At 38.7% G+C, this 25,806-nt stretch overlaps 1 protein-coding gene across 7 annotated transcripts in view; it reads right to left on the bottom strand.

The window, feature by feature from the left end:
• LOC150101815 (phosphatidate cytidylyltransferase, mitochondrial) overlaps positions 1-12,488 on the bottom strand; it is a 195,858-nt gene extending 183,370 nt beyond the window's left edge. For 5 of the 7 annotated variants that reach the window (XM_090400304.1, XM_090400299.1, XM_090400302.1 and 2 more), the window contains exon 1: positions 11,543-12,258. In XM_090400304.1, coding sequence (XP_090256430.1) covers positions 11,543-11,659 — 117 coding nt within the window. In that variant the 5' untranslated portion in view covers positions 11,660-12,258. The other 2 variants (XM_090400300.1, XM_090400305.1) reach the window with 2 other exon arrangements.
• Positions 12,489-25,806: the final 13,318 nt, after the last annotated feature.

Genomic DNA, 25,806 nt, shown 5'->3' with positions numbered 1-25,806 from the left:
CATCTTGACTACTGTGAACTGACTTGGTCACCTGAGTTTCTTGGAGATCAAGAAATGGTAGAGAGGATTTAGAGACAAGTGACCAAACTGGCGACAAGTTTGTAGAATGATCCCTATGAGGATAAATTGAAAGTGTGTAGGTTGCAGAATTTTGTTGACAATTGGAGAAGAGGGGACATGATAAAAACATAAGTTATTAAGGGATTCTATAAGACTGACAAAAGAATTTTTTCAATACATGAGGAGTAGGGAGAGAGAGAGAAAAAAAAAAGAACAAGGGATCAACCCTGGAAGTTGTATAAGAATGTGGTTAGCGAGAGCGAGCAGACTAAGTTCTTTGCTTGGAATTATTATTATTATGTGACATCTCCAGGGAGTCCAAAGATATTGAGGGAGAGTGTGCCAACAGCATCAAACGATTGAACCCCTTCCAATTACTAACCACGCTCAAACTTGCTTAACTTTTTGCTGAGCCATTAGTAGCAGAGGCTCTACCAATCGGCCAACCTATGCTGGCAAATGTTGGCCCTTGATGGTTTGCCAGAGGTAATAGCGAGTGCTCCAACAACGAACAAATTTAAGGAGCAATATGATAGGTATTGTGTGCCATGATGAGTCTTTTGTCTTCATGGAGATACCTATATGATAATAATAATAATGTATTTGATGTTTAGGGAATTAAATAGGGTATTCAAAGAATGGATGAATGGTGACATTAAGTAGGCAATCTAGTAGAAGCATTACGAAATCAGTATAAGGCAAGGGTTAATAATAATTAACTTGATGAATTAATCAGGAAGATGAGAAGTTGACATGTTTGATAAATAATAATAATAATAATAATAATCAAGTAAATTACATGTTTTACTTAACCAATGACCAAGAAAAATCCAAAAGGTATTCTCTTGATATGTTGCCAGTAGGGAACGAAAAAAAATTATGAGAGGATGACATTAGATAATAGAAATAACAGAAAAGTAACCAATGAAAAAAAACAGATGTTTTTTTGTTTTGTTTTTTTTTATCAATCTCACACAACTGAAGCTACAAAGCTTATAGCATTGAATTAAACTGAATGAGTAATTTATTAAAATATTTCATGCTGGTGAGTGTTATATCATATCAAAGCTTAAGCAGGGATGGAAACAGTGGAAGAGGATCTGGAAAGTGAGACAAGAGGAAATATGAACTACTGTAAAGTTTCAATGTTAATAAGGCAAAATGATTTACAGATATATATTACTGACAATCTTTGAAAGGGAATGTTCACATTAAAAAAAATATATATATATATATATATATAGTGATTTATTTTTGTAATGCATGTTTATCATGAGTCCTGCACCTGCAGTTAAGAAAGATCATAAAGCAGTGAAAGGGTGATAAAACTATCCTGCTGTAGAAAGTAGGTGCAAAGACTGATGTTTCAGATGAAAAGTGGATACTGTATATATTGGAGTAGTGATTAAGATTGGTAAAGCTTGATCAAGACCTAGTCTTGATCAAGCTTTATTTGAACTATCATATTTTAGTAATTTTCAAATCCCATCTTGTAATAAGTTGTACTTATTACAATGTGATGGCTTCATTGGACAAAGGAGATGGAACACAATAGTATACATAGATTTTGCCAAGGCTTTTGATAGATTACTGCATGATAAGTTGAGAGTCAAACTAGAGCAGATGGGATTGAATATTAGCTAGTGCATTGGATTGGAGATGGGCTATCTGATAGATCAACAAGTTGTATATGGGAGAGTGATATCCAGGAAAAGGAAAGTCACTAGTGGTGTATGCCTCAGGGGCCTGATTTAGTTTAGGGCCATTGCTGTTTAACCTGTATGTTAATGATATTGGTAAAGGTTTGGATGGGGGATATTCAGTTGTTTGCAGATAATACAAAGCTGGGACGAATTATGAGGAGTAGAGCAGATGTTCTGACTTTACAAGAAGACTTGAATAGATTGAGTGAATCAGCACAGGAGTGGGGATACCAGTTTAACATTGCAAAATGTAAGGTTTTAAAATTTGAGAAACAAGGATGAGATGTAGAGTTTATGCTTGGTGAGGATATATTGTTGGAGGTGGAGGAAATAAGAGATCTTGGGGTGATGGTGGATAAGAATCTGAAATTTAGAGAACACATTGCCAAAATTGTGAGGGCAACACAACAAATTTCTGGGAATGATGCGAAGGACACTGACATACAAGTAAGGGAATTCTTGTTCCATTGTATAAGGCCTTGATTAGGCCACATATGGACTACTGTGTACAGATTTGGTCATCTGGTTTCCAAAAGGATGAAGAGATGTTGAAAAGGGTCCAGAAGTGACTGACTAAAGTAGTTTCTGATCTCTGGAATGTTGAAAAAAAAAAGGAAAGTTTTTTTTTCCTATATTTGACATCTGTAGACACTGTATGGTCACTCCTGTACCTCACCAGGTTTTAGGAGTGAAGTCTGCTAGCATTAGTGGTGGGGGTCTCATTCGTTGTTTGTAGAACAATTACAAACATCCATGTCCATGGCGGGATTCAAACCCACAGCCTCTTGGCTGGAAAGCAGATGCAAACCATTTGGCCAACCAGGCTGGCAGGAAAAGTTGAGAAGATGGAATTTACAGAGTCCAGAGGAAGAGGATTGATATGATAGAGACAAGTTGGTAAGGGGGTTGTTATAGGTTGTTATGTTCCTCGGCAGTAACGATGGTTATGGTTATGGATGGTAATGATGGCGGATTCAGCTGCAGTCGCAAATGGCGTGTCGCCAAGTCCTCTGCCATTTTGGCACTCTATTATAAGCAATATAATAAGGGAGTTTGTGGCATGCAGTATTTGCGGCATGTATGCGTCTCAGGAATTGGATGTCTGGCTTGTGAGAGAGGATGGGATGCGTGTGTGTTTAAAGTGCAGGCAGTGGGAAGAAATAAATACAACAGATATCTCAATAACCGACCTTGTTGCTCCAGGAACAGGAAATGAATACAGGAAGACAAGTAGTGTGATAGGAGAGAATGAAGAAAAAAATGTGAATGAGAAAATAATAGTTGATAGTGTAGAAGGCATGAGTGACTGTGAAAGTTTAAATAGTTTTGTTTGGGAGAGTGAATTTCAATTTAGAGTGACTGACCTGCAGAGGGAGATAGAGGAGCTGAAATGTCTTGGGAGAAGTATGATAAGTATGAAAGATAGATTAGAAGAATGGAAGAGATAAATGCAAGACAAATCGGAGTAGGGGAGAGAGAGAGTTTTGGGAATGATAGGAGAGGAGAGAAATTTGTGAATGATAAAAGAGGAGAGAATGGAATTGGATATGGAAATGGAAATGGAGAGAATGGAAACAGGAGAGAGAAGTATGGAAGTGCTGGAAGAGGAGAGAATGGAAACAGTAGGAGAGACGGAATGAGAGAGAGGTATGGGAATGCTAGAAGAGGAGAGAATGGAAACAGTAGGAGAGACAGAATGAGAGAGAGGAGCAGGAGAGTGGTAGAGGAAAAGAGAATGGAAACAGTAGGAGAGACGAAATGAGAGAGAGGTATGGCAGTGCTAGAAGAGGAGAGAATGAAATGAGAGAGAGGTATGGGACTGCTAGAAGAGGAGAAAATGGAAACAGTAGGAGAGGCGGAATGAGAGAGGGGTATGGGAATGCTAGAAGAGGAGAGAATGGAAACAGTAGGAAAGACGGAATGAGAGAGGGGTATGGGAGTGCTAGAGGAGGAGAGAATGGAAACAGTAGGAGAGATGGAATAAGAGAGAGGTATGGGAATGCTAGAAGAGGAGAGAATGGAAACAGTAGGAGAGACAGAATGAGAGAGAGGAGCAGGGGAGTGGTAGAGGAAAAGAGAATGGAAACAGTAGGAGACACGAAATGAGAGAGAGGTATGGCAGTGCTAGAAGAGGAGAGAATGAAATGAGAGAGAGGTATGGGATTGCTAGAAGAGGAGAAAATGGAAACAGTAGGAGAGATGGAATGAGAGAGGGGTATGGGAGTGCTAGAGGAGGAGAGAATGGAAACAGTAGGAGAGATGGAATAAGAGAGAGGTATGGCAGTGCTAGAAGAGGAGAGAATGGAATGAGAGAGAGGTATGGGACTGCTAGAAGAGGAGAAAATGGAAACAGCAGGAGAGAGGGGTATGGGAATGCTAGAAGAGGAGAGAATGGAAACAGTAGGAAAAACGGAATGAGAGAGAGATATGGGAGTGCTGGAGAAGGAGAGAATGGAAACAGTAGGAGAGACGGAATGAGAGACAGGTATGGGAGTGCTAGAGGAGGCGAGAATGGAAACAGTAGGAGAGACGGAATGAGAGAGAGGTATGGCAGTGCTAGAAGAGGAGAGAATGGAATGAGAGAGAGGTATGGGAGTGCTAGAAGAGGAGAAAATGGAAACAATAGGAGAGAGGGAATGGTAAGAGGTATAATGTATGGGGACTCATACATAATGTATGGGGATCCGTGGTGTTCAAGATAGGATGTGTTAGGAGTGTTTGCCACCAAGGAAGACGAAACTGGAATATGAGAGGAGATTAGCCCTAAGATCCAAAGAAAATCCTAAGGAATTTTTTAGATATGTGGCCAGTAGGAGGAGAAATGATTGTGGAAGAATGATATTGTGGGATAAAAATGGGAATAGAGTGACTGATGCAGAGGACATGGAGTTTTTCAATGAGCACTTTATTGGAGTATTTCATCCTGGAGGAGTCAGTTTTAATGCTAGAGGGATAGGGCAGGTTCAAGGTTTAGAGGTACAGGAGGAGAGTGTGTTTCAAATACTGAGTACTCTGGATGTCAGTAAAGCTGTGGGACTGGATGGTATTTCACCACGAGTTGTGAGAGAATGTGCTAGTGAACTGACAATGGCTTTGACCTGGCTTTTCAACGAAAGTCTGGCTGCGGGAATGGAAGGAAGGTAAGATAGTGCCATTGCATAAAGGCGGTAGCAGACTGGAAGTGTCTAATTATAGACCAGTTTGTGTGTCATCGGTAGTTAGTAAGAACTTGGAGAAAGTAGTTAAGGACTGTATATAGCATTGGGCAGATGAGGGTAATGTTATCTGTGAGAGTCAACATGGATTTGTGAAGGGGCGCTCTTGTTTTAGCAATATGCTAGCCTTTTATCATAAAGTTACAAGAACATTAGATGAGGGAAAGGCATATACTGCCATTTTCTTAGACTTAGCGAAGGCATTTGACAGGGTGCCACATGATAAGCTAATATTTAAGTTGCAGCACATGGGTCTGCATGTCAGATTGGTCAACTGGATTCAGGATTGGCTGTCCAATAGGTATTAGAGAGTTGTGTACGGTGGGGCAGTTTCAAGGAAGCAGACGGTTACAAGTGGGGTCCCACAGGGCTCAGTGCTGGGACCTATTTTGTTTAACCTTTATATCAATGACATTGTCAGCAGATGATGCAAAGCTGGGAAGGATTATTAGTAATAGTGCAGATACGGCAGCCCTGCAAGAGGATTTGAATAAGCTACATAGGGCAAATGAATGGGGGTATCAGTTTAATGCAGCAAAATGTAAGGTCTTGAGGTTTGGGAAACATCAATGGGATGCTGCATACTCTATGGGAGGAGTTATACTGGAGAACGTAGGGGAAACAAGAGATCTGGGGATGATGATCAATAGAAACTTGAAATTTAGGGGACATATTGCAAAGGTGGTGAAGGTAACACAGAGGATTGCTGCAATTATGAGAAGAACACTGACTTGCAGAGATAAAAGGATTATCATTCCATTGTATAAGACCCTGTTCAGACCGCACTTGGACTATTGTTCTCAGATTTGATCCCCAGGATTTGAAGGGGATAAATTAACTGTGAAAAGGGTACAAAGGCGGATAACAAAGATGGTTTCAGGACTGTACAATGATAGTTATGAGGATCGGCTGAGGGAATGTGGACTGCAGAGTTTGGTGGAGAGAAGAAGGAGAGGTGATATGATTGAGACTTTTAAACTGTTGAGAGGGGTTACAGGGCTGACACTGGGGAGTTCTTTTGCTTGGTTGAACAGCAGGAAGGAGTGATGACAAGAGGCCATCCCTGGAAGTTATGAAAGGAAACTGTGAGCAAGAGGGTGAGGCGCGGTTTCTTTGCATGGAGGGTGGTTGAAACATGGAATGCATTGCCTGATGTAGTGGTGAGAGCGAGAACGGTCAATGAGTTCAAGGAGTGGTATGATAGACTTTGTAGGGGGGGGGACCTCCCCTCGATGAGTCTTGATAGACTGTGTTTCTTAGGAAGGACCTCCCACGATGAGTCTTTTGACTCCATGGAAGCCTGAATAATAATAATAATAATAATAATATGTTAAAATGGTGGGAGATCAAGAGGTTATGCTTGTAAGCTGTATAAGGAGGGTGTGAACAAGGGAGTGAGAAATATGCAGAATTATGAATGATTGGAATTCCTTGCCTGAGAGTGTAGTGTCCACAGAGAATTTGAATGTGTTTAGGGCAAGGTATGATGAGCTGTGTGAATGACAAAGGGACCTCCTAGATGAGTCTTTGACTTCATGGGGTCTTAGAATAATAATAATAATAATGTGCAAATTTCATCACCAGTAAACGATATGATTATTAAACGATCCAGAGCAGAGTGATTCTGGTAGTATTAGTTCTATGGATTGCTGGCTTTACGAATAGATTAGAAGAATACCATCTAGGGCTTGGCAGACAGAAGGGCTGATATAAGTTGAAGGGACATCTGTATCAGATTAATTCAGCAACAAGCTTAATACATCAAAAGGCAACAGGCAGATCAAGAGACAATCCCCCGAAGTGCAGTAAAGGGAATGCATTGCTTCAGTGTCACAGGTGCAGAATTAGTAAACAATTAAGTCAAGAGTTTAATGAGCATGATTTTTGATAGTGAGGACTTGCAACTGACTCTTGACTCAATTAAGGTCAAATGATAATAATTCACATTTAATATTACATTCGTTTTTACAATATTTGTAAAAGTCTGAGGCAAATATGAAATATTACTAATTAATTGGTTATAAATTATGAAATTTTAAACTATATGAATATAATAGGGGTGCTTAAGGGTCAAAGCTGTATAACTGAGAGGAGACCTCCACATAGCCTTTAACGGAATGCGGAGAACCGACCAGGGCTTCTGACCTAATGTCCAATCCTCATCTTCTCGTGGTGCACCCTGTTGGGTATCTACTTGGATACTGAACGAACGAGGATGGGCTGGCAATTTGGGATTTAGCCGACCAAATTGTATTCTTATTGGTTAAACCAAAATAAAAAATGATGGTACAACATGACAGAATTTCATGCCGGCTGGAGCATCGCCCGGTTAAACAAGGCCCCCGTTGTTTTCGCCAGGGAACCATGGCAAACAGCAAAAAGTCAGCTACTGGAACAAATCTGAAAACAATCCCCAACTCAACATCACCAGAGTTAAAGATCGGTACTATCAACGTAAGAAGCCTGAATGGCAAAGAAATGGAGCTAGCTGAGGAATTAGATAAGTACATAATAGGGGTGACTGAAACAAAAAAGACCAAAACTGGTGAGATCTTTCTGAGCAATAAATACAAAATGTTATATTCAGGCGATGACAATCAAGGAAAAGAAGGAGTAGCCATAGTAATCAACACAAAATACGAGGCTAATCTTCTTGAATGGCAGTTAATCTCAAGTAGAGTAATGTGGGCAAATATGAGAATGGGGAACTGGACAATGAGACTTATTTGTGCCTATAGTCCCACAGAAGGTTCTACTAAGGTAGAAGTGGAGGAGTTTTTTGAGGCTTTAGAAAAAGCAGCAGACACGATGAAAAATGAAAAGTTGGTCCTTGTTGGGAATCTAAATAGCAGAGTAGGAAATGATTGTGAGACATACAAAAATATTTTGGGAAAATTTAGAGAAAAGAGCAAAGCTAATAATAATGGCAAATATCTGTTGGATTTCTGCTCAGGACATGGACTGGTTATTACTAACACCATGTTCCAACATAAAAATGTGCACAAATTCACATGGAGAGAAGACGCTAGGAATAAGAAAAGTCTCGTTGACTATGTTATTGTTGATAGTGATGTTTTCTCCCTGGTGCAGGACACCAGAGTGTACAGAGGATTTGAAATTGGAAGTGATCACTAGTTAGTCTTGAGCAGGATAAAATTGAATTTAATATTGAAAAGAATAATATGTAAGAAAGTTTTAAAGCGAATAAAAGTTGAGCAGCTCTCAGATGTGAACTGTAGACTAAAATACACAAAGATTATTTAAGAAAAAATGAAAGAGTTTGAGAACAGGAATCAAATCTTGGAGATTCAGTGGCAAACTCTGAAGAAAACATTGATTGATTCTACCAGAGAGGCATGTGGTGAGGTTGTCTGTAAGGATAAAAAAATCAGAACTCCCTGGTGGACACAGGAAGTTAAAGAGGCAGTGAAGGAAAAGAAGAAAGCATATCAAAAGTTCCTGTCAAATAAGTCAGCTTGTGCTCTTATAGAATATAGAGACAAATGCAAGAACACGAAACACTGTGTAAAACTAGCTAAACAAAAGTCATGGGAGGACTTTGGCAAGAATATAGAAAATAAATATCAAGAAGGTGGCAAAATATTCTGGAGGTTGTTGAAGAAGCTTAAGAATGGAGGAAAGAGTGCTGTAAAAGGAATTAGAGATGATAAAGGTGACATGAAAATGGGAGAAAAAGATATCCTTGAAGTATGGAGAAATTACTTCAAAAAATTGCTAAATGAAACAAGCAGTGATGACAGCACAGTGGTAAAAAACACTGACCAGGCATGCAGTCAGGAATACATATCCATACTTGAAGTAGAAAAAGCCATCAAAGGCTTGAAATGTGGAAAGGCAGCAGGAGTAGATGATATTCGACCAGAAATGCTGAAGTTTGGTGGTATAAGAGTCTTACAGTGGCTGCACTGCATAGTTCAGAAAGCCTGGACAGAGGGACGAATTTCCGATGATTGGAGTAGAGCTCTCATAGTACCCATATATAAAAAATGAAATAAAACTGCATGTGAGAATTACAGAGGTATTTCCCTACTGAGTGTTCCTGGCAAGATCTATGCAAGTATACTTGAGAAACAGTTGAGAAGAATTGTGGAAGAAAAGCTTGGTGAAGAACAAGCTGGATTCAGGCCAAATAGAGGCTGTCAGGATCAGATCTTCACTTTACGACAAATAGTCGAGAAAGCATGGGAATATAACAAAGATCTGTATTTAAGTTTTGTCGATTTGGAAAAGGCATATGACAAGGTGCCAAGAGAGAAGCTATTCAATACACTGCAGTTATATGGTGTCATCGGGGCATTATATCAAGTAATACTTAGTCTTTATTTGAGTTGTAAGTCAGCAATTAGAATTGAAGGAAGTACAGGAATATGGTTTAATGTTAAATCTGGTGTGAGACAAGGATGTACATTATCCCCTCTGTTATTCATTATCTATATGGATCACATTATGAAGGAAAGTGGTATTAAACATGATATCAAAATTGGAGATGTTAATGTCAGCTCTTTGCTTTATGCAGACGACGTTATACTTCTAAATAAATCTGTTACAAGTCTGCAAGATTCTGTGACTAAATTGAATAGCTGTTGTAATAGATATGGTATGAAGGTCTGCAATAAAAAGACAAAGACAATGAAAATAGGCAGAATCATTGAAAATGTCAACTGTGTTGTGAATGGAGAACCTGTGGAACAAGTAAAACATTTCAGCTATTTAGGCACGATTTTTACTAAAGATGGTAAATTAAATATAGAAATAGACAACAGAATCAGCAAAGCTGGTATGGTGGGAAGTCAATTGAATAAATTCATATGGAATAAGAGAGAAATTAGTCGGAACACTAAATTAGCTGTATACAAGACAGTGTTCAAACCAGTTTTAACTTATGGATCTGAGAGTTTGGTCAGAAGTAAATCCTGAGAAAGATTATAGGCGTGAACAGATGGCATCAATGGCAATATCATATTAAAAACGAGGTTGACATTGTCAGCATCCAGGAATGTGTTAGCAGAGCTAATCTCAGGTGGTATGGTCACTTAAACAGAATGGACGAGGAAAGATTAGCAAAACAAGTGTTCTCTGCCAGGTTGGCAGCAAAATGACCCAGAGGAAGACCAAGATATAGGTGGATTGATACAGTACAAAGTGCTTTAGACGATAGAAATATAAGATCTGATAATGTTGGAGTCTTGACAAGTAACAGACTGATTTGGAGGAAAATTGTAGATAGGAAATTAATAATGATGTCATTTTTTTCATGTAGTACTATCATATCCTGTACACCTCTTGAGGGTACATGGCAGGAATTTGATGATGATGATGATGATGATGAATATAATATTTAATGAGTTATACATTTAGTGAAGCAGATTAAACATTCATATTTTGAATCCTGTGCAAAAAAAAAAAAAAAAAAAAAAAAACTTTTCAAATTATGCCTAACAAGAAAGTGTATTCTTGTTTAATTCTTTGTGAAGTATGACTGGGCTAATATTTAATTAGTCCAGTCATGAAGAAAAAAAAATTCATACACTTCAGAAGATCATTTCATAGCACAATCAACCTTCATAGTAGCAAATCTGAGGGTTTGCTGGATTCTTTTTGTATTAAACTGATAAAATTAGGATTTGGCTGGTTATTTTCATTAGTTTAAAAGGGTGAATTTGCAATAGCCTGGTATAGTAAAATCAGGTCCACAAAGGCATCTGGGAGTCAGGGGTAAATTTCCATTTCTGATCACCTCTAATATTTTTGATGAAATTTTTGTTTTTGCCATTATTGTTGGCGCCTTCCCCAAATCCCCTATTTTGAAATTTTATGTACTCCCCCCCCCCCTCCCTCAATAATAATAATAAAAAAATTAAAAAGTTTATTTAAAAAAAGGAATTGATTTTTTGGGGGGGGGGGCCTTGAAGAAGTAACTTTATTTCTGTAAATTCTTCATAAACACAAACTGAATACCATCTAAAACTTGAAATGGCATATTCTAAATTAAATGTTGGGTATGACAACTAGAATAAACCAAATCAAGAGGAACAAAAGATGTGAAAACCTTGTTTTAGTATTATAAACACATTTACAACAGATATAGTATGGTATTTTAAATATAAAATTGTAAAAAATAAATAAAAATTTTCATTTAACATTTCATTGAATTAAACTGTCTAAACAGTACTTTTAAAAATATGTAAAATGGTTTGCGGGAAAAAAATGACTTGGTACATAAGAAGAAGCATTATGATTCATAATGCTTTGCTATATTTGAACTTTTTAGCACACCCTCGTATTGTGCGAAAAGCCAGCCAAATATGAGGCATGTTACTCTACTCATGAGATATCTTTACTAGGCATATGCACAGTTTCGTCTGCTATCGCTACTCTCGTCACCCTTTTTGCTGATTTTTACTAAATATGCAGCATTGGTTGCATTTCTATATCGTGTAATTAAAAAAAAATTAAAAATTCTCTCGCTCATATGCGCGCGCGCACACACATACACAAAGTTTAAAAATATATTGAAATACATCATTTTAAACGCTGACTTACCTGAGTTTTTGTTTGACCTTCCTGAAGAAAAACGCCAGATCCATAAGCAAAAGCGAAATTTAATTGTTGCGGAAATGTTGATAATATCCTTTGGAAAACAGTTTTCGTAGTAGCCATTATCACCAGATTCCGAGTCTACATAAATGTATGAAGCAGCACATGCTGCGAACGATGTCTTGTCCAACTACCGTAGCAATTTCATTCTATCTTTAACGATTTTATAAGTGATAAACTCTTGTATTCTGTGTAAGCTTGAACTTTTCTTGTAATATGGAAACACGTCCATAGGGTAAAAACATATTTACAAATAATGATTATTTTAATCTAGATATATAAACTCAACGCTCACTTTCCACTTGTGGCACAAACATAATATTTAATCACAGATGGAGTCAGAGTGAATTTAATGCCCTCTACTATACAGGTAAATAACGTATTTCCTCTTTTTTGAAATATTCATATACATAGTTGACCTTTGAACAACGCGGGCTTGAACTGCGCGGATTTACTTATACACGGATTTTTTTCAATAAATATGCTGGAAATTTTTTCGGAGGTTTACGACAATTTGAAAAACTCGCAGATAACCCGCGTAGCCTAGAAATATCGAAAAATATAAGTATGTCATGTAATATATGTCTATTTTATCACTTACTACCAGAAAATATACACATATCTATTATAAAATCTATTATAAAAACGTAAGATTTATCAAAACTTACGCACACAAACACTTTCAAAAACATTCACGGCGCCATTCGCAGTTGAGAGAAATGTAAACAAACGCAAAGATGCAAAATTAAATCATAACTGCATAAAAATTAACTGTTATTTATTAGTTAATTTTATTTAATTAATTAGAATAAAATAATTTTATAATGATTCATTCATTAGTGTATAGGCTAGGCTACCTTGAAACAATCGTATAACTACCATAAAGCAATCATATTGCTGGTTCTTCGTTATCAATGCATGAATCGTTATACCTGTAAATGAATATGAATAATTTCTTTTTCACGTTATCCTTTCATTTCGGATGTCTGGTGTTAGTAATACGTATAACATCTACAGTGTTTTGTATCATATAAGGCAATACAGTATTGAAGTAGGTACGATTCATCTTGATATCGAAAAACACAGTACAGTACATACTGTAAATGTATTTTCTCTTCCTTTTATTATTATTATTTGACACCTCCAGGGAGTCCAAAGACTCATCGAGGGAGAGTGTGGCAACAGCACCGAACGATTGGGCCCCTTCCAATTACTGCTTTTCTTTTCTCTAGCTTACTTTATTGTAAGAATATAGCATATATACATACATACATAAAAAATGTGTGTTAATCGACAGTTTATGTTATCAGTAATGCTTCCGGTCAACAGTAGGCTATTAGTAGTTAGGTTTTTTTTTTGTGTGTGGGGAGGGGGGGGTTTAAGTTTATACTCGGATTTTAGAATGCAGGGGGAACGGCGCCGCTAACCCCCCCCCCCCACACACACACTGTTTAAGAATCAACTTTACAAGGGAACCACTCTATGTGTTGTATAGAAAGCTAATATCAAATCTAGATTAATTGTAGAGGATAAAAATCTCATTTTTCATGCAAATTTTAGGTAATTTTCCAAGCACTATCTTCCAGTTTTCGAAGAAAGATAAAAATGCCATATGTGTGAAAATCTGTCAGTGGCACACCCTGAAGATGCACACAAATTGCACATATACGAGTCTTACGTTGGCGAGACTCATATGTCTAAAAACCAAAAAAATTGACAATTGACATTTATTCTTTAAGGGTGAAGCAAAATGCTTTTCATATTCCCCGCTATCTGTCGTGGTTACAGTGAGGGTAAAATTTACGAGCAGTTTGCTCGCCCTGAATGGGCATGGAGATTATGTATCGCTATAGGAGGCTAATATAGTTTTTGGTCTTCTATATTTAAATATGTCCGTTGGCTCGTATGCTGCAGCTTGTTGAACCAAATCGTTGGGATGTGTGGACGTCTTTAGAAAAAAATTGGAAGCTAAGGATTGTAGGTAAGATAGAATATAGGGAATATTTGTGTCTCTGTGGAGTTGGCTGTTTCTAACATACCACGGGGCGTTCAAAATCATTCTCAAGCACTTGTTCTGCACTTGCTGTATCTTAATAATGTTAGTGTTAGAGGTGTGGCTCCAGGCTGGAGAGGCATAGGTGATTATAGGACGAATCGTCATCTGGTATAGCTGCAATTTGATTCTGTTGCTGAGTTTGCTATTTCTATTAATTAGCGGGTAGATCTGAGCTATGGCTTTAGATGCTTTTGCACATGCAGACTTGATATGTTGGTTGAAAGATAGCTTTTTGTCGAGAATCCCACCCAGGTAATTTGTTTCTTTCTGCCAGGGAATTTTAGTATTGAATAGTAATACATCTCCTGCAGGAGACATTGGCCTTTTTGAGAAGAGAACCGCTGAGCTTTTCAGGGGGTTGACTTCCAATCTCCACTTGGAGAACCAACCCTCCAGCTTTAGAAGATTTTCTTGAAGCTTTCTGGTAACGAAGTGGGGTCTGAGAGATCTGGTTAGTATTGCCGTATCGTCCGCATACAGTGCTAAAATGGAAGTCATCGGATTGTGTGGGATGTCTGACATGTATACAGAAAACAGCAATGGAGCCAGTAGAGATCCCTGCGGCACTCCAGCAAAGATATGGCGCTGGGACGATGTAGAACCGTTAATTTTAACTTGCATTGATCTATTCTGAAGATATGAACGGAATAGATGAACCATTTTTAGTGAGATACCGGCTGAGATAAGTTTGTGCAGGAGTCCAAAATGCCAGATTTTGTCAAATGCTTTAGATAGGTCTAGGAATACCGCTCCTGTGCACTGGCGCCAGTTGTAGCTGGTCGTGATATATTCCACAATTCTGTGGATTTGCTGGGTAGTACTATGGTGTTGTCGAAATCCAAACTGTTCTTTAGGGAGGATGTTTAGGTCATTTACTGAGGTTTGGAGTCGTGAGAGGATGACCTTCTCTGCAACCTTACCCAGATTGGAGATGAGACTGATTGGACGATAATTCTGCGGTAAGTGTGGGTCTTTGCCTGGCTTTTGTATAGGAATCACATCAGCCATTTTCCAGGTGGAAGGAAAATAGTGAAGTCTTAAGATTGCATTTATTATACTGGTCAGATGCACTATAGCTTTTCGAGGCAGCAGCTTGATCACCCTGTTTGAGATGCTGTCTGGTCCAGGAGCTTTATTGTTCTTAAGTTTTTTAATAATATCATATAATTCAACAGGTGATGCGGGTGCAATATGATCGGCACTGGTGTCCGGGAGGTTTAGTGCATGCCTAACCTGTCTGTGGATTTTGTACAGATGATTGAAATCAATGTTGTTATAAGAAGGTTTGCACTGATCCTCAAGATTTTTAAGTATGGCTTCTGCCTTATCTGCATCTGTGTGGACTAGGCCCTGGTTTGAGATTATAAGGGGGAGGGATCTAGTTTTATTTTTGATATTTCTCAGTAGGCCCCAGATAGAGTGATCAATAGGTGAGATAGAGGCTAACTTTTTATCCCAAACTTCGTTTCTATGTGTTTTAAGTGCATCTCTTACTGCACCATTCAATCTGTTAAGCACTGTCTTATCCTGAGGTGCGCGAGTGTTATGAAATCTCTTCCTAGCTCTGCTCTTCTCTCTGATCAGGTCCATAATGTCCTCAGGCAAACGATCAGGCTTGGGAACAGGTTTCTGGTAGGATGCAACCATTATAGCGGACTTAATCTGTTGGGTGAGGCTAGTCACTGCAGATTCCACATCTTCTGGTGTGCATATGTGAGGGACGGGTCATATTTGATCCCGAAGTGCTTTAGACAATCTCTCCCACGATATGCCTGAATGAGAAGGAGGAGACAGGCATTCTTGTTCTCCCAATTGCAGTAGAATTGGGTTGTGATCCGACAACAGCTCGTTTAGTGATGTAAGGCTGTACTGTAGTTTAATGTCTTGCAGGATGTCTATATCCAGGATATCAGCAGTGCCAGATGTACTGAGATGAGTTGGTTCGGTAGGTCCAGCCACAACAGCATGGTTTAATCCTGTGTAGCTAGAAAGGATGCGACCATTTTTGTTGGTAGATTTACTGTTCCAAGCAGGATGCTTTGCATTGAGGTCTCCAGCAATGATGACCGGTCCTTTTACTCCAAGGATGGCATCCAGATCTGAGGTCAATAATGTCTTTAATGCAGGGTTGTATGCAGAAAACATTTTGAGGTTTCCAATTGAGTTTGTGAGAACATTGATTCCTGTGATTTCGAGGGTTGGTGGTAGTAGGGTTGGTTATTGAGTGATGATTGATATAGTTTTTGATAAGGGTGGCTGTACCTCCACCTCTATACCCAAGCCTGTCGTTTCTGTAAATCTGATACCCTCTGATTTTCAGGGTGTCAGCAGGCCTCAGGTGAGTTTCATTAATTAGCAGTATATCTGGGTTGTATCTATTATTAAATTCCTGGATTTCTAACAGTTTGTTTTTTATACCGTTGGCATTCCAACCGATAATCCTAAGAGAGTTTGGGACGATTTTTTTCCTATGCATCAGAGAGTGCCGATAATATGGATTGGGTTTGCTGTAGGAATCTTTTTGTGACACTTAAGGATGGATTTGAGTTGCTGAAATCCTGCAGCATGTGTGCAAGAGAAGAGGTGATAACAGCTGATAGATTTTAGTGTGGATTATTCCGGTTCTGGGTTTGTACTATCTGATTGGAGCGGGCCACATCAGCATATGTTCTTACTTGATGTTGAAGATTCGTTTTCTTAAGGGGCTCAGTTAATGATGGGCGAGCACCTGTTGCCATGTATTCACTTTTGGAGAACTGAGTAGCCTGAGCTTCAGGAACTCTCGCACTAGATGACGAGGTAGATTGATGACTTGTATCATTCCATCTGTTTTTGGGGTGATGTATACACCCTCTATAATTAGCAGGGTGAGGACCCCCACAATTAGCGCACTTAGCCGGGGTGGATTTTGGCTTGGCGCAGGTGTTTGTGGGGTGATTCTCGCCACATTTTAGGCATTTGAACTGAGCTTTGCATAGCTTCTGGGCATGGCCAAATTTTTGGCATCGGTGGCACTGCCCAGAAGATGATTTCTTTCTCAATGGTTCTGGGGTGATTTTGAGTCCACAGATTGATTTTAAATTATAAATGTCTTTGTAAATGTTATGAATTTCTACTAAAACTAAAGGCAAAGGTGTCTTATTTGATCTAAACATTCTAGTAACCTTTATGGGGGGTAGTTCCTGTAGGTTAAGGTCAGCAACTATTTCATCTGTGTCAATATCCTCGGAGACTCCACCTAAGACTACTTTCAGATTTTTTTCGGAGGCAAGTGAAAATGTGTGATATTGGGATCCTCTAGTGTCCAGTTCCTTTGTAAGATTTCTATAGTCAGCCACCGTGGTGGGCTGGATACGTATTCCCTCGTCTGAATTTTTAGCAGACGTGTAACGAATCTGTGAATTAGCCATGATGGTTCTGAGTGATGACCATCTCTGCTTTTCCCTTAGGATAATCGGTGGCACCTTTTCAGTGGAGGAAACAGAGGGATCTGAAATGGGAACATCCTCGTCCATACCAACAACATTTGTTGACTCAGCAGCAAGAATTTTTCTCTTCTTACGTGCGTCGGTTTCTTCTTGATCAGAAGGATTAGAGGTAGAGACAACTAGATTGAGTTTTTCCTCCATTTGAGGGGAGTCTTCATTTTCCTCAGCATCGACTTCAGGTGAGGAATACAAATTTAAGTAGCCGGGCCAATCCCGTTCAAACTTTTTGAGGAGCTTTTTAATGAAACTGAGTGCTAGCTTTTTATCGAGTGACTCGATAATAGTGTCGGGGTCAATCATACTAGTAGCCATGTCAGCTTGAACTTCTTTTGGAGTTTATCAATGAGTTCAAGAGCTGGCTCTTTATCGAGCAAATCAGTGAATACGTGTAGGTCAGGTACGCTCATATCGATTTAACTTCGTATGTGCGTTAATAAAATATCCCGCAGGTCTGAAGACCTGCCAGCAGAAATTTTTGTAAAATATCCCGCAGCCGCAAAGGACTGCCTGCAATATCAAGCATAGGCGTGTCAACCAGCAATAAGATGTTAAAGTACAACAACAATGGCGATACTAATGGTAATAGGTCTAGCGTATCGCCTTTGTGAAGTCAGTTGACTTACCTGGATAAACCAGTATGGAAAATAAAACGCCTGTTTATGGCAGCAGCAAATAACTGATATTACTAAAGAATAAGCATAAATCTCTAAAAACTTATCAGTCAAATTCACAATTCACCATCAAAATAAAATACACGACACGAAACACTAACACGCGAGCCGCCATCTTACCTTCTTTCCAAACCAAAAAAAAAAAAAAAAAAATCAGCTAACGCCTTTTTATTCCCGTATACGGGAGTAGGCGAGGCCATTTAGCCCTATCTAACTTTTGGAGACTGAGTGGGCAGTTCAATCTCCACTGGTACCCAATCAGAGACAGATGGCCCAAAGCTATCACTAATTAAGCGGTACGCAGTGAAGAGAGACGGCTCAAATGTGCCGCCATCTCGTGGTCCCTAACCCTAACACAATATATTTAATGTCGGAAATAATGTGGGTTCTACGGTCGATTTTCTTGAGTTTACAGGACGAAAAAAGCGAGTTTCCGGGAGGAAAAACCTGCTTGCTCGTGCCAGAGATCGACTAACTCGGGAACCGGTCGAAAAAAGGCTTAGAAAAATTTCCTCTAGTCGCCGACTAGACTCGAAATGAAGTCTTCCTTCGTGCGGCCAAGCACGGTGGTGTGCAACACCACTGAGCTACACAAAAACAAATAAAATAAATAAATCAGCTAATGCCTTTTATTCCCTTATTAACAGTTAACATTTCTGACTCTGAGGGTGAAGCAAAGTGCTTTTCATGTTCCCCTCTATCTGACATGGAAACAATGAGTGGAAGGGTTTGTGAGCTAATTGCTCGCCCTGGAGGTTAAACGTCGGAACTGGGGGTTAGGATTGCTTTGGGTCTTTTGTATTTGAAGCAGTCTGTGGCATCGTAATTTGCAGCTAGTTGAACCAGTTCATTGGGGTGTGCAGATGCTTTTGTGAAGACTGCTGTAGTTTGCAGAAAACTGTAAATGCAGGGGAACTCTGTGTCCCGATGGAGTTGAACAGTTCCAATGAACCATGGAGCATTAGGATCGTACGAAGGCATTCATTTTGTACTCGTTGTAATTTGAGAATATTAGTATCAGCGATATGACTCCAGGCTGGAGAGACATCAGTGAGTATAGGACAGACCATCAGTTTGTAGATTAGCAATTTGATTCTGGTGTTTAATTTACTGTTCCTGTTGATTAGAGGATAGAGTTGAGCAATAGCTTTTGATGCCTTTGCACAGAGAGCCTTGATGAGAGTTGAAAGTTAGCCTTCTGTCCAGTTGTACACCAAGGACTTCTGTTTCCCAAGGGATTTTTGTGTTGAATAGGAAGATGTCCACCTTTGGGAAGCATCGGTCTTCTGGTGAATAGCATGGCTATGATCCTCTGGGGGTTTGCTTGTAGTCTTTATTTGGAGAACCACTTCTCAATCTGTTAGTAGGTTTTTTGATGGCAGTGTGTGGTTGTAGAGATCTGGTTAATACTGCTGTGTCATCTGCGTAGAGGGCCAGGATGGATGACAATGGATTGTCGGGATATCAGCCATGTATATGGAAAACAGAATCTGAGCTAGTAATGATCCTTGTGGGACTTCAGCTGAGATGCGTTTCTGGGCTGATGCTGCACCTTTGATCTTGATTTGCACATGCCTGTCAGAAAGGTATGATTTAATTAGTTGAACCATTTCTAGTGCTATTCCAGCTGAGATCATTTTATGTAGTAGTCCGAAATCCCAGATTTTATCAAATGCAATGGCTATGTCAAGGAAGACAGCCCCAGTACATTAATGCCAGTTATATCCAGTGGAGATATATTCTACTAATCTGTTGGGTGTTGCTATAGTACTGGAAAAATACAAAGTGTTCTTTAGGAAGAATATTTAGGTGGTGTACATAGGTTTGGAATCTGGTGAGTATAACTTTTCTGTGATTTTACCCAAGTTTCAGATGAGGCTGATAGGCCGATAATTTTGAGGTAGGCGTGGATCTTTTCCAGTCTTATGAATTGGAATTATATCTGCCATTTTCCAGCAGGAAAGGAAATGTTTGAAACGGAGGATGGAGTTTATTATATGTTAGGTGAACAATGGCTATTCGACGCAGCAGCTCTATTACTTTGTTGGTGATGCCATCTGGACCAGGAGCCTTTTGGTTTTTTAATTTATTGTTTATGTCATATATTTCTGCTGGGGAAGTGAGTGTAATTTATTTAGTGCAGGTTTCAGAGGAGGTTTAATGAACATCTGATGTGTCGATGGATCTTGTAGATATGATTGAATTCTGGATGTTCATATGAGGGTTTACATTGCTTGTCTAGGTTTTCTGCTATTGCTTTATCTGCATCAGAGTGAATGAGGCCCAGATCTGACTGGAGGGAGGTGGGACGGTTGCTTTTGTTTTTGATGTTTCTTATCAGTTTCCAAATGGAGTGATTTTCAGGAGAGATAGAAGTCAATCTTTTTTCCCAGAGTTGACTTCTATGTGCTTTAAGGTCATCTTGCACCTCAAAATTTAGTCTATTCGGGATTCATTTGTCTTGTGGTGTACGGGTATTATTCCCTTATAGTGAGTAGGCGAGGCCTTTATTCCCTATCTAGCTTTTGGAGACTGAGTGGGCAGTTCAATCTCCACCAGTAGCCAATCAGAGATAACTGGCCCATGTCTATCGCTAATTATAGAAGCCATCGATGAAGAGGCTGGCAAACAAGTGCTGCCATCTCTTGGTACCTAACCCTAACAAGATATTTTGCTGTCTGAAATAATGAAATAATCGACCGATTTTCTTGAGTTTATGGGATAAAAATCCGAGTTTCCAGACGGAAAAACCCGCTTGCCTGTGCCAGAGATCGACTAACTCGGGAATCAGTCGAAGAACGGCTTAAAAAAGGTTCCTCCGGAGACTAGACTTGTACTTAAGTGTGACTTCGAGCGACCAAGCGCCACTTCCATCTAACTACACTGACCTCTGTCTAAAATAAAATAAAAAAAATAATAATAATAAAGTATACTATAAAATAAAATATATATTAAAAAACTCCGAATAAAATGCATTTATTTATTTATATTTTGCTTTATCTAGAGGCATCGGTAATTTTTTAAACTATAAACATCGGCTATTTCTAAAGGCATATGGAAATGTTTTTTTTTTATTTGAATCCATAGCACTTAAAAAAAAAAACAAAAGAAAGACCTCTTATAGGTCTGAAGAGCCTTTCATTAGGCCCGTTTTTTTTTGTTTTTTTTTTAATTGGCTTCCCAGTTAGTGAATATTTGATAGGAGAAAGTATGGGTATTATCCTGTAAACTGGTGTGTCATGTGATAATAAATATTAGGATTTTTAACAGTGTGTTTCAGTAGAAATGCTATTTTCAGCACTGGTCCGTCCAAAGACAGACCTGAGTTGAATTCTAGTCTCTGACTAAAATTGAACTTTTAAGAGAAACTTTTTCTAAGCTGTTCTTCGATGGAGTCCCAAATTCGTCGATTTCTGCAGGAAAACAGATTCTTTCTGCAGGAAATTGGAATATTTCGGCCTGGAAGCTCAGTCAACATTAGAACCCACAATATTTCAGACAATAAAAATATAGTGTTAGGATTAGGGACCTCGGGATGGCCTCAGTTGTCAGCCATCTCCTCATCAGATGCCATTTATAATTAGTGACAGTCGTGTGCCATCTATCTCTAATTTCCTACAGGTAGAGATTGAACTCTCCTCTCAGTCTTCATTAGTCAGAAAGCACTAAAACGGCTTTGCCTACTCTTTATAGGAAATTAAAAGATGCTGGGGAATATTTAAAAAAGACTGCGGAACTCACACAATTTCAGATAATATAGCATAGAACAATCAGATGGCAAAAATTATCTCTTTTCCTGGTGCCTGCCTATAAAGATAGCTTTGGCTCATTGGCAACTAAGCAAGGAAACCAACAGCTCATCATTTATTCAAAACGTTGGACGTAAAAGATCTTTTGAAATTAAAAAAAAGGCGTTAAAACTTTATTCATCATTATCATCATAACACTAATTACGGATATAAACCATATTGGTTTATATCCGTAATTAGTGTTATGATGATATAAACCACAAACCATATTGGTCTGTTCCAGCCTCATTATTCATCTAATGTTTTTTGAGGTCTACCTGGCCTTTTCTTTCCAATTGGTTATGTGTGTGTGCTTGCGCGCGCACGTTGCATCTGTAGACTAGCCTTCTACTCTTCTTTCTTCTATTATCTCTTACTTCTTACTCTTCCTTCCTTCCAATGGTATTAGAGCAATTCCAGAGCGAGTGGGTGACTCTTTCCTCTCAAACTGTAATTTTCCATAAAAAAAAGTTTTCCATAAAGGCAAGCCTAGCTACCCTAACGTGGAAGTCCACAACTAGGAAAGCTATCGTCATGCTAGTAACTTGACATAGGAAAACATATTACTTTCAAATCTCAAAGAAATCTAAACTGAACAGAAAATACGGGAAGAGACCAGAAGTTGGAAAATGTTAACAAATTTTGGAAAAAGATTGTTTATTTTTTTTCCCAAAAAGTATTAATATTAACATTTAAAAAAGATGACAATATATCTGAGTTATAAAAAAAAACACCTGCAAGTAATATGAACTAAGCGATTTTATATTTTATTTATTTTTAATCGCAAGAGATTGATAGTCGAGGCAAAAAAACCTGGCGATCAGGAAACTACTATTTTCCTGACTGGTATTCTACACTGAAAAATAAAGCAATTTTTCTATATACAATTTTAAAGTTATTAACTGGAAATATTAGTATAGGATATCTAAAGTTAGGCTTAAGTTAACATGCAAAAGAAGTTTTATGCCACTCTATTTTTCTAACATATAGTCTGCTTATCTAGATATATTTGCATTCTGTGGCGGAATTAGTATTATTATTAAAAAAAATCAGCTAACGCCTATTTGTTCCCATATAGGGAGTAGGCAGGGCCGTTTACCCTATCTAACTTTTAGAGACTGGGTGGCCATTTCAATTTCCACTAGTAGCCAATCAGAGAGATAGCTGGCCCAAGGCTATCACTGATTCATCGGTATGCAGTGAAGAAGGCGGCAAGCTAGTGCCGCCATCTTGTGGTCCCTAACCCTAACACAATATTTTTAATGTCTGAGAATAGTGTGGGTTCGACAGTCGATTTTCTTGAGTTTACGGGACGAAAAACACGAGTTTCGGGGAGAAAAAACCCGTGCCAGAGATCGACTAAGTCGGGAACCAGTCGAAAAAAAGGCTTAGAAAAATTTCCTCTAGTCGGCGACTAGATTTGAACCACCAAATCCTTTCTTCGTGCGGTCATGCGCTGTAGAGTGCAAACGCCACTTCTACTGAACTACACAGGCTCATCATCATCATCATCATTATTATTAATATGCTAACGCCTCGCGATCGCTAATCGCTTCCTTCCCGGAAAGATGCCTAATGTCGCGGGTACATCCAGTAATTCTACGGTACATGGTATGGCCGCTGCTAATGAGGTCCAGCCAAATAAACGGTCAGAAGAAAACTTCATTGGAAAAACCTACAAGCCCTTCCATGGAAACCAACGTGGATATCTTGTCATCTATAAACCTACCTAAAGAGCTAGATTGGACTAAAGCCTGCATACTACAGTGCAACCCAACTGGCGCCCCATACACCGAGGAAGACATAATTGAAAGCCTCAAAACCAAGGTAAGAGGCTCCGATGTTTGGCACCTCGGTGTCCTCAAATTTAATTATATTTTTGTTATTAGTTTTAAGTCCCTTACTGTAAAAGAGTCATTTGTAAATCTTAAAGAACTAGATGTCTGTAAACTAAAATGTAAAATTATACCCATTGCCAAAAATCGTAAAACTGATATTATCATACACGGGTTACCCCCCAAATCCCAAACAGACTTGTGTCAGTGCACTTTGAGAAATTCGGAAAAATCGAGTGCATTGAACACATAACCAGTAACACCAGGGACAAAGAGTGGGCACATGTCCTTTCTAATAAAAGAAAGGTAACGATCACACTGAATGAAGGGACCAAAACAGGAGAAATAGCTTATGTTATAAAGGTACAAAAAATGTCGGGATTAGTCATCATCCCAGGACGTCCCCCCCCCTGCATGCTGAAAGATTGGCCATTTAAGAAAAGACTGCACCGCACCGAAGTGTGAGCAGTGTAATCGAATTGGCCATAACATGAAAGAATGTCCTGGGCAGACATACGCTTCCATGTTAGCAAAACGAACGGCCGTAGAATAGCCAAACATACAAAATGAGCTGGAAAAAGCAGACAATGTTCAAGAAAATAGGGCCTACTTAGAAGTAAACGAGGAAAATACCTCCGAAAATAGCAAAAAATTACCACCAAAATCAAGCAAGCTGCAAGAAGAGGGAACACCCTGTGCAACCTCTGAAGAAGATAGAGAGGACATCGCAGAAGATAAGGAAAATGCCGAAAAGGATGAAGATAAAATGCAAGAAGAGGAACCACCTTGCATATCCTCTCAGAAACAAAAATGTAGAAAGGACATTGCAGAAAAAAAAGAACATGTCAAGAAGAATGATGAAACGCAGCCTACAAGTCTGGAAAATATGGGGGAAAACAAAAAAAGCTCAAATGCATTCACCCCAGTGAGAAGGAACAAAATGAAATTTACGCCTAGTGTAAAGTAAAAGAGAAAGATAAAGTAAAACCTCAGAGAGGAAAGATCTGCTAATGTCGAAAAAAATTATGAAGAAACCAATCAATATAGTGAGCATTAATTGCAATGGGTTAAACAGCAAGCAGTCACAGAAATTATTAAGAAACACGATACATCAGAACCACATAGACATTGTAATGCTACAAGACACAAGACTACATCAGATTCAGAAACAGAAAGAAAATTTCACAGAAGCCTGCAGTTGCATTACTACATCGTTGGCGAGCCAGCACAAGGTAATGAGATTGCAGGCTTATCAACACTCATCAGAAAAAGAAGCAACATACAAATAATATCACACAGCACCATAATAGAACACAGAGCGCTCGAGGTTGAAATAGCCTGGGGAGACCAAATAGTATCGTTAATCAACATATACGGCCTAACTGAACATAACTACAAAAAATATTTCTGGGATACACTTGAAAATAAAATGATAAACATAAAAAAATACCATAGCCGCCGGGGATATGAACTTCATAGAAAATGACAAATCAGACAGGGAAATTAAAAACATTTCAAAAAATAATAATTTCACACACATAATCCAGCGATGTCTTATAAAGGACACATTTCGCATACTATATCCTACACGAATACAGTATGCGAAATGTACATACTTTTCCCCCACCAATGCCTCGCGACTAGATAGAATATACATAAGCCAGCATCTAAAGTCCACTGTAAAGGAAGCTTGCCGCGCACCACTAACTTTTAGTGACCACCATTTGGTCAAGGCCAAACTGTCCTGTGAAACAGCAACACTTACACAAACAGAAATTACCCGCTATGGGAACTTAATAACAGCATTATTAACACAGAACAATTTACATCGGAAATTAAACAAATACTAGATGATATAAAAAAATAACAAATTCAATGGAGGCATGGAACAAATTCAAAATGCAAGTAAAAAAAGCCGCCATAAAGATAGGGAAACACAAAAAATACAACACAAACAAAGAAAAACTAAACATAATCAAAGAACTAATACAGAGATACACCACACAGACAGAACACTCCTAGAAAATAAAATAGCAATTAAAGCATACAAAGCGAAACTAACACAAATTGAAACAAAAGAGGCTGAAGGGGGCCTGGGTTCGCGCTAGAATCAAAACAATTGAACAAGATGAAGGAAGAACCAAAGCTGCGTGGCTCTTTGAAAAACAAAAAAAAAAAAGCGACATTTAATACAATAACACACGAGGGGAAAGAAATCGAAGGAGATGCAAACCTCCTTCGATTCTTCCACTCACAGTACACAAATACATTCTCTGAAAAATAATATGATGAAACAGAAACACAACACTTCTTGAAACAAATACCAAGACTCACAGACCAAGAAGCCGAAAACATAGACTCCCCAATCACGC

This window comes from Typopeltis vanoorti, chromosome 11 (genome assembly GCF_054136105.1).
Source record: "Typopeltis vanoorti isolate ZY-2024b chromosome 11, IOZ_Tvanoo_1.0, whole genome shotgun sequence".
Taxonomy (NCBI): domain Eukaryota; kingdom Metazoa; phylum Arthropoda; class Arachnida; order Uropygi; family Thelyphonidae; genus Typopeltis; species Typopeltis vanoorti.
This window is presented reverse-complemented; position numbering and strand designations above follow the sequence as displayed.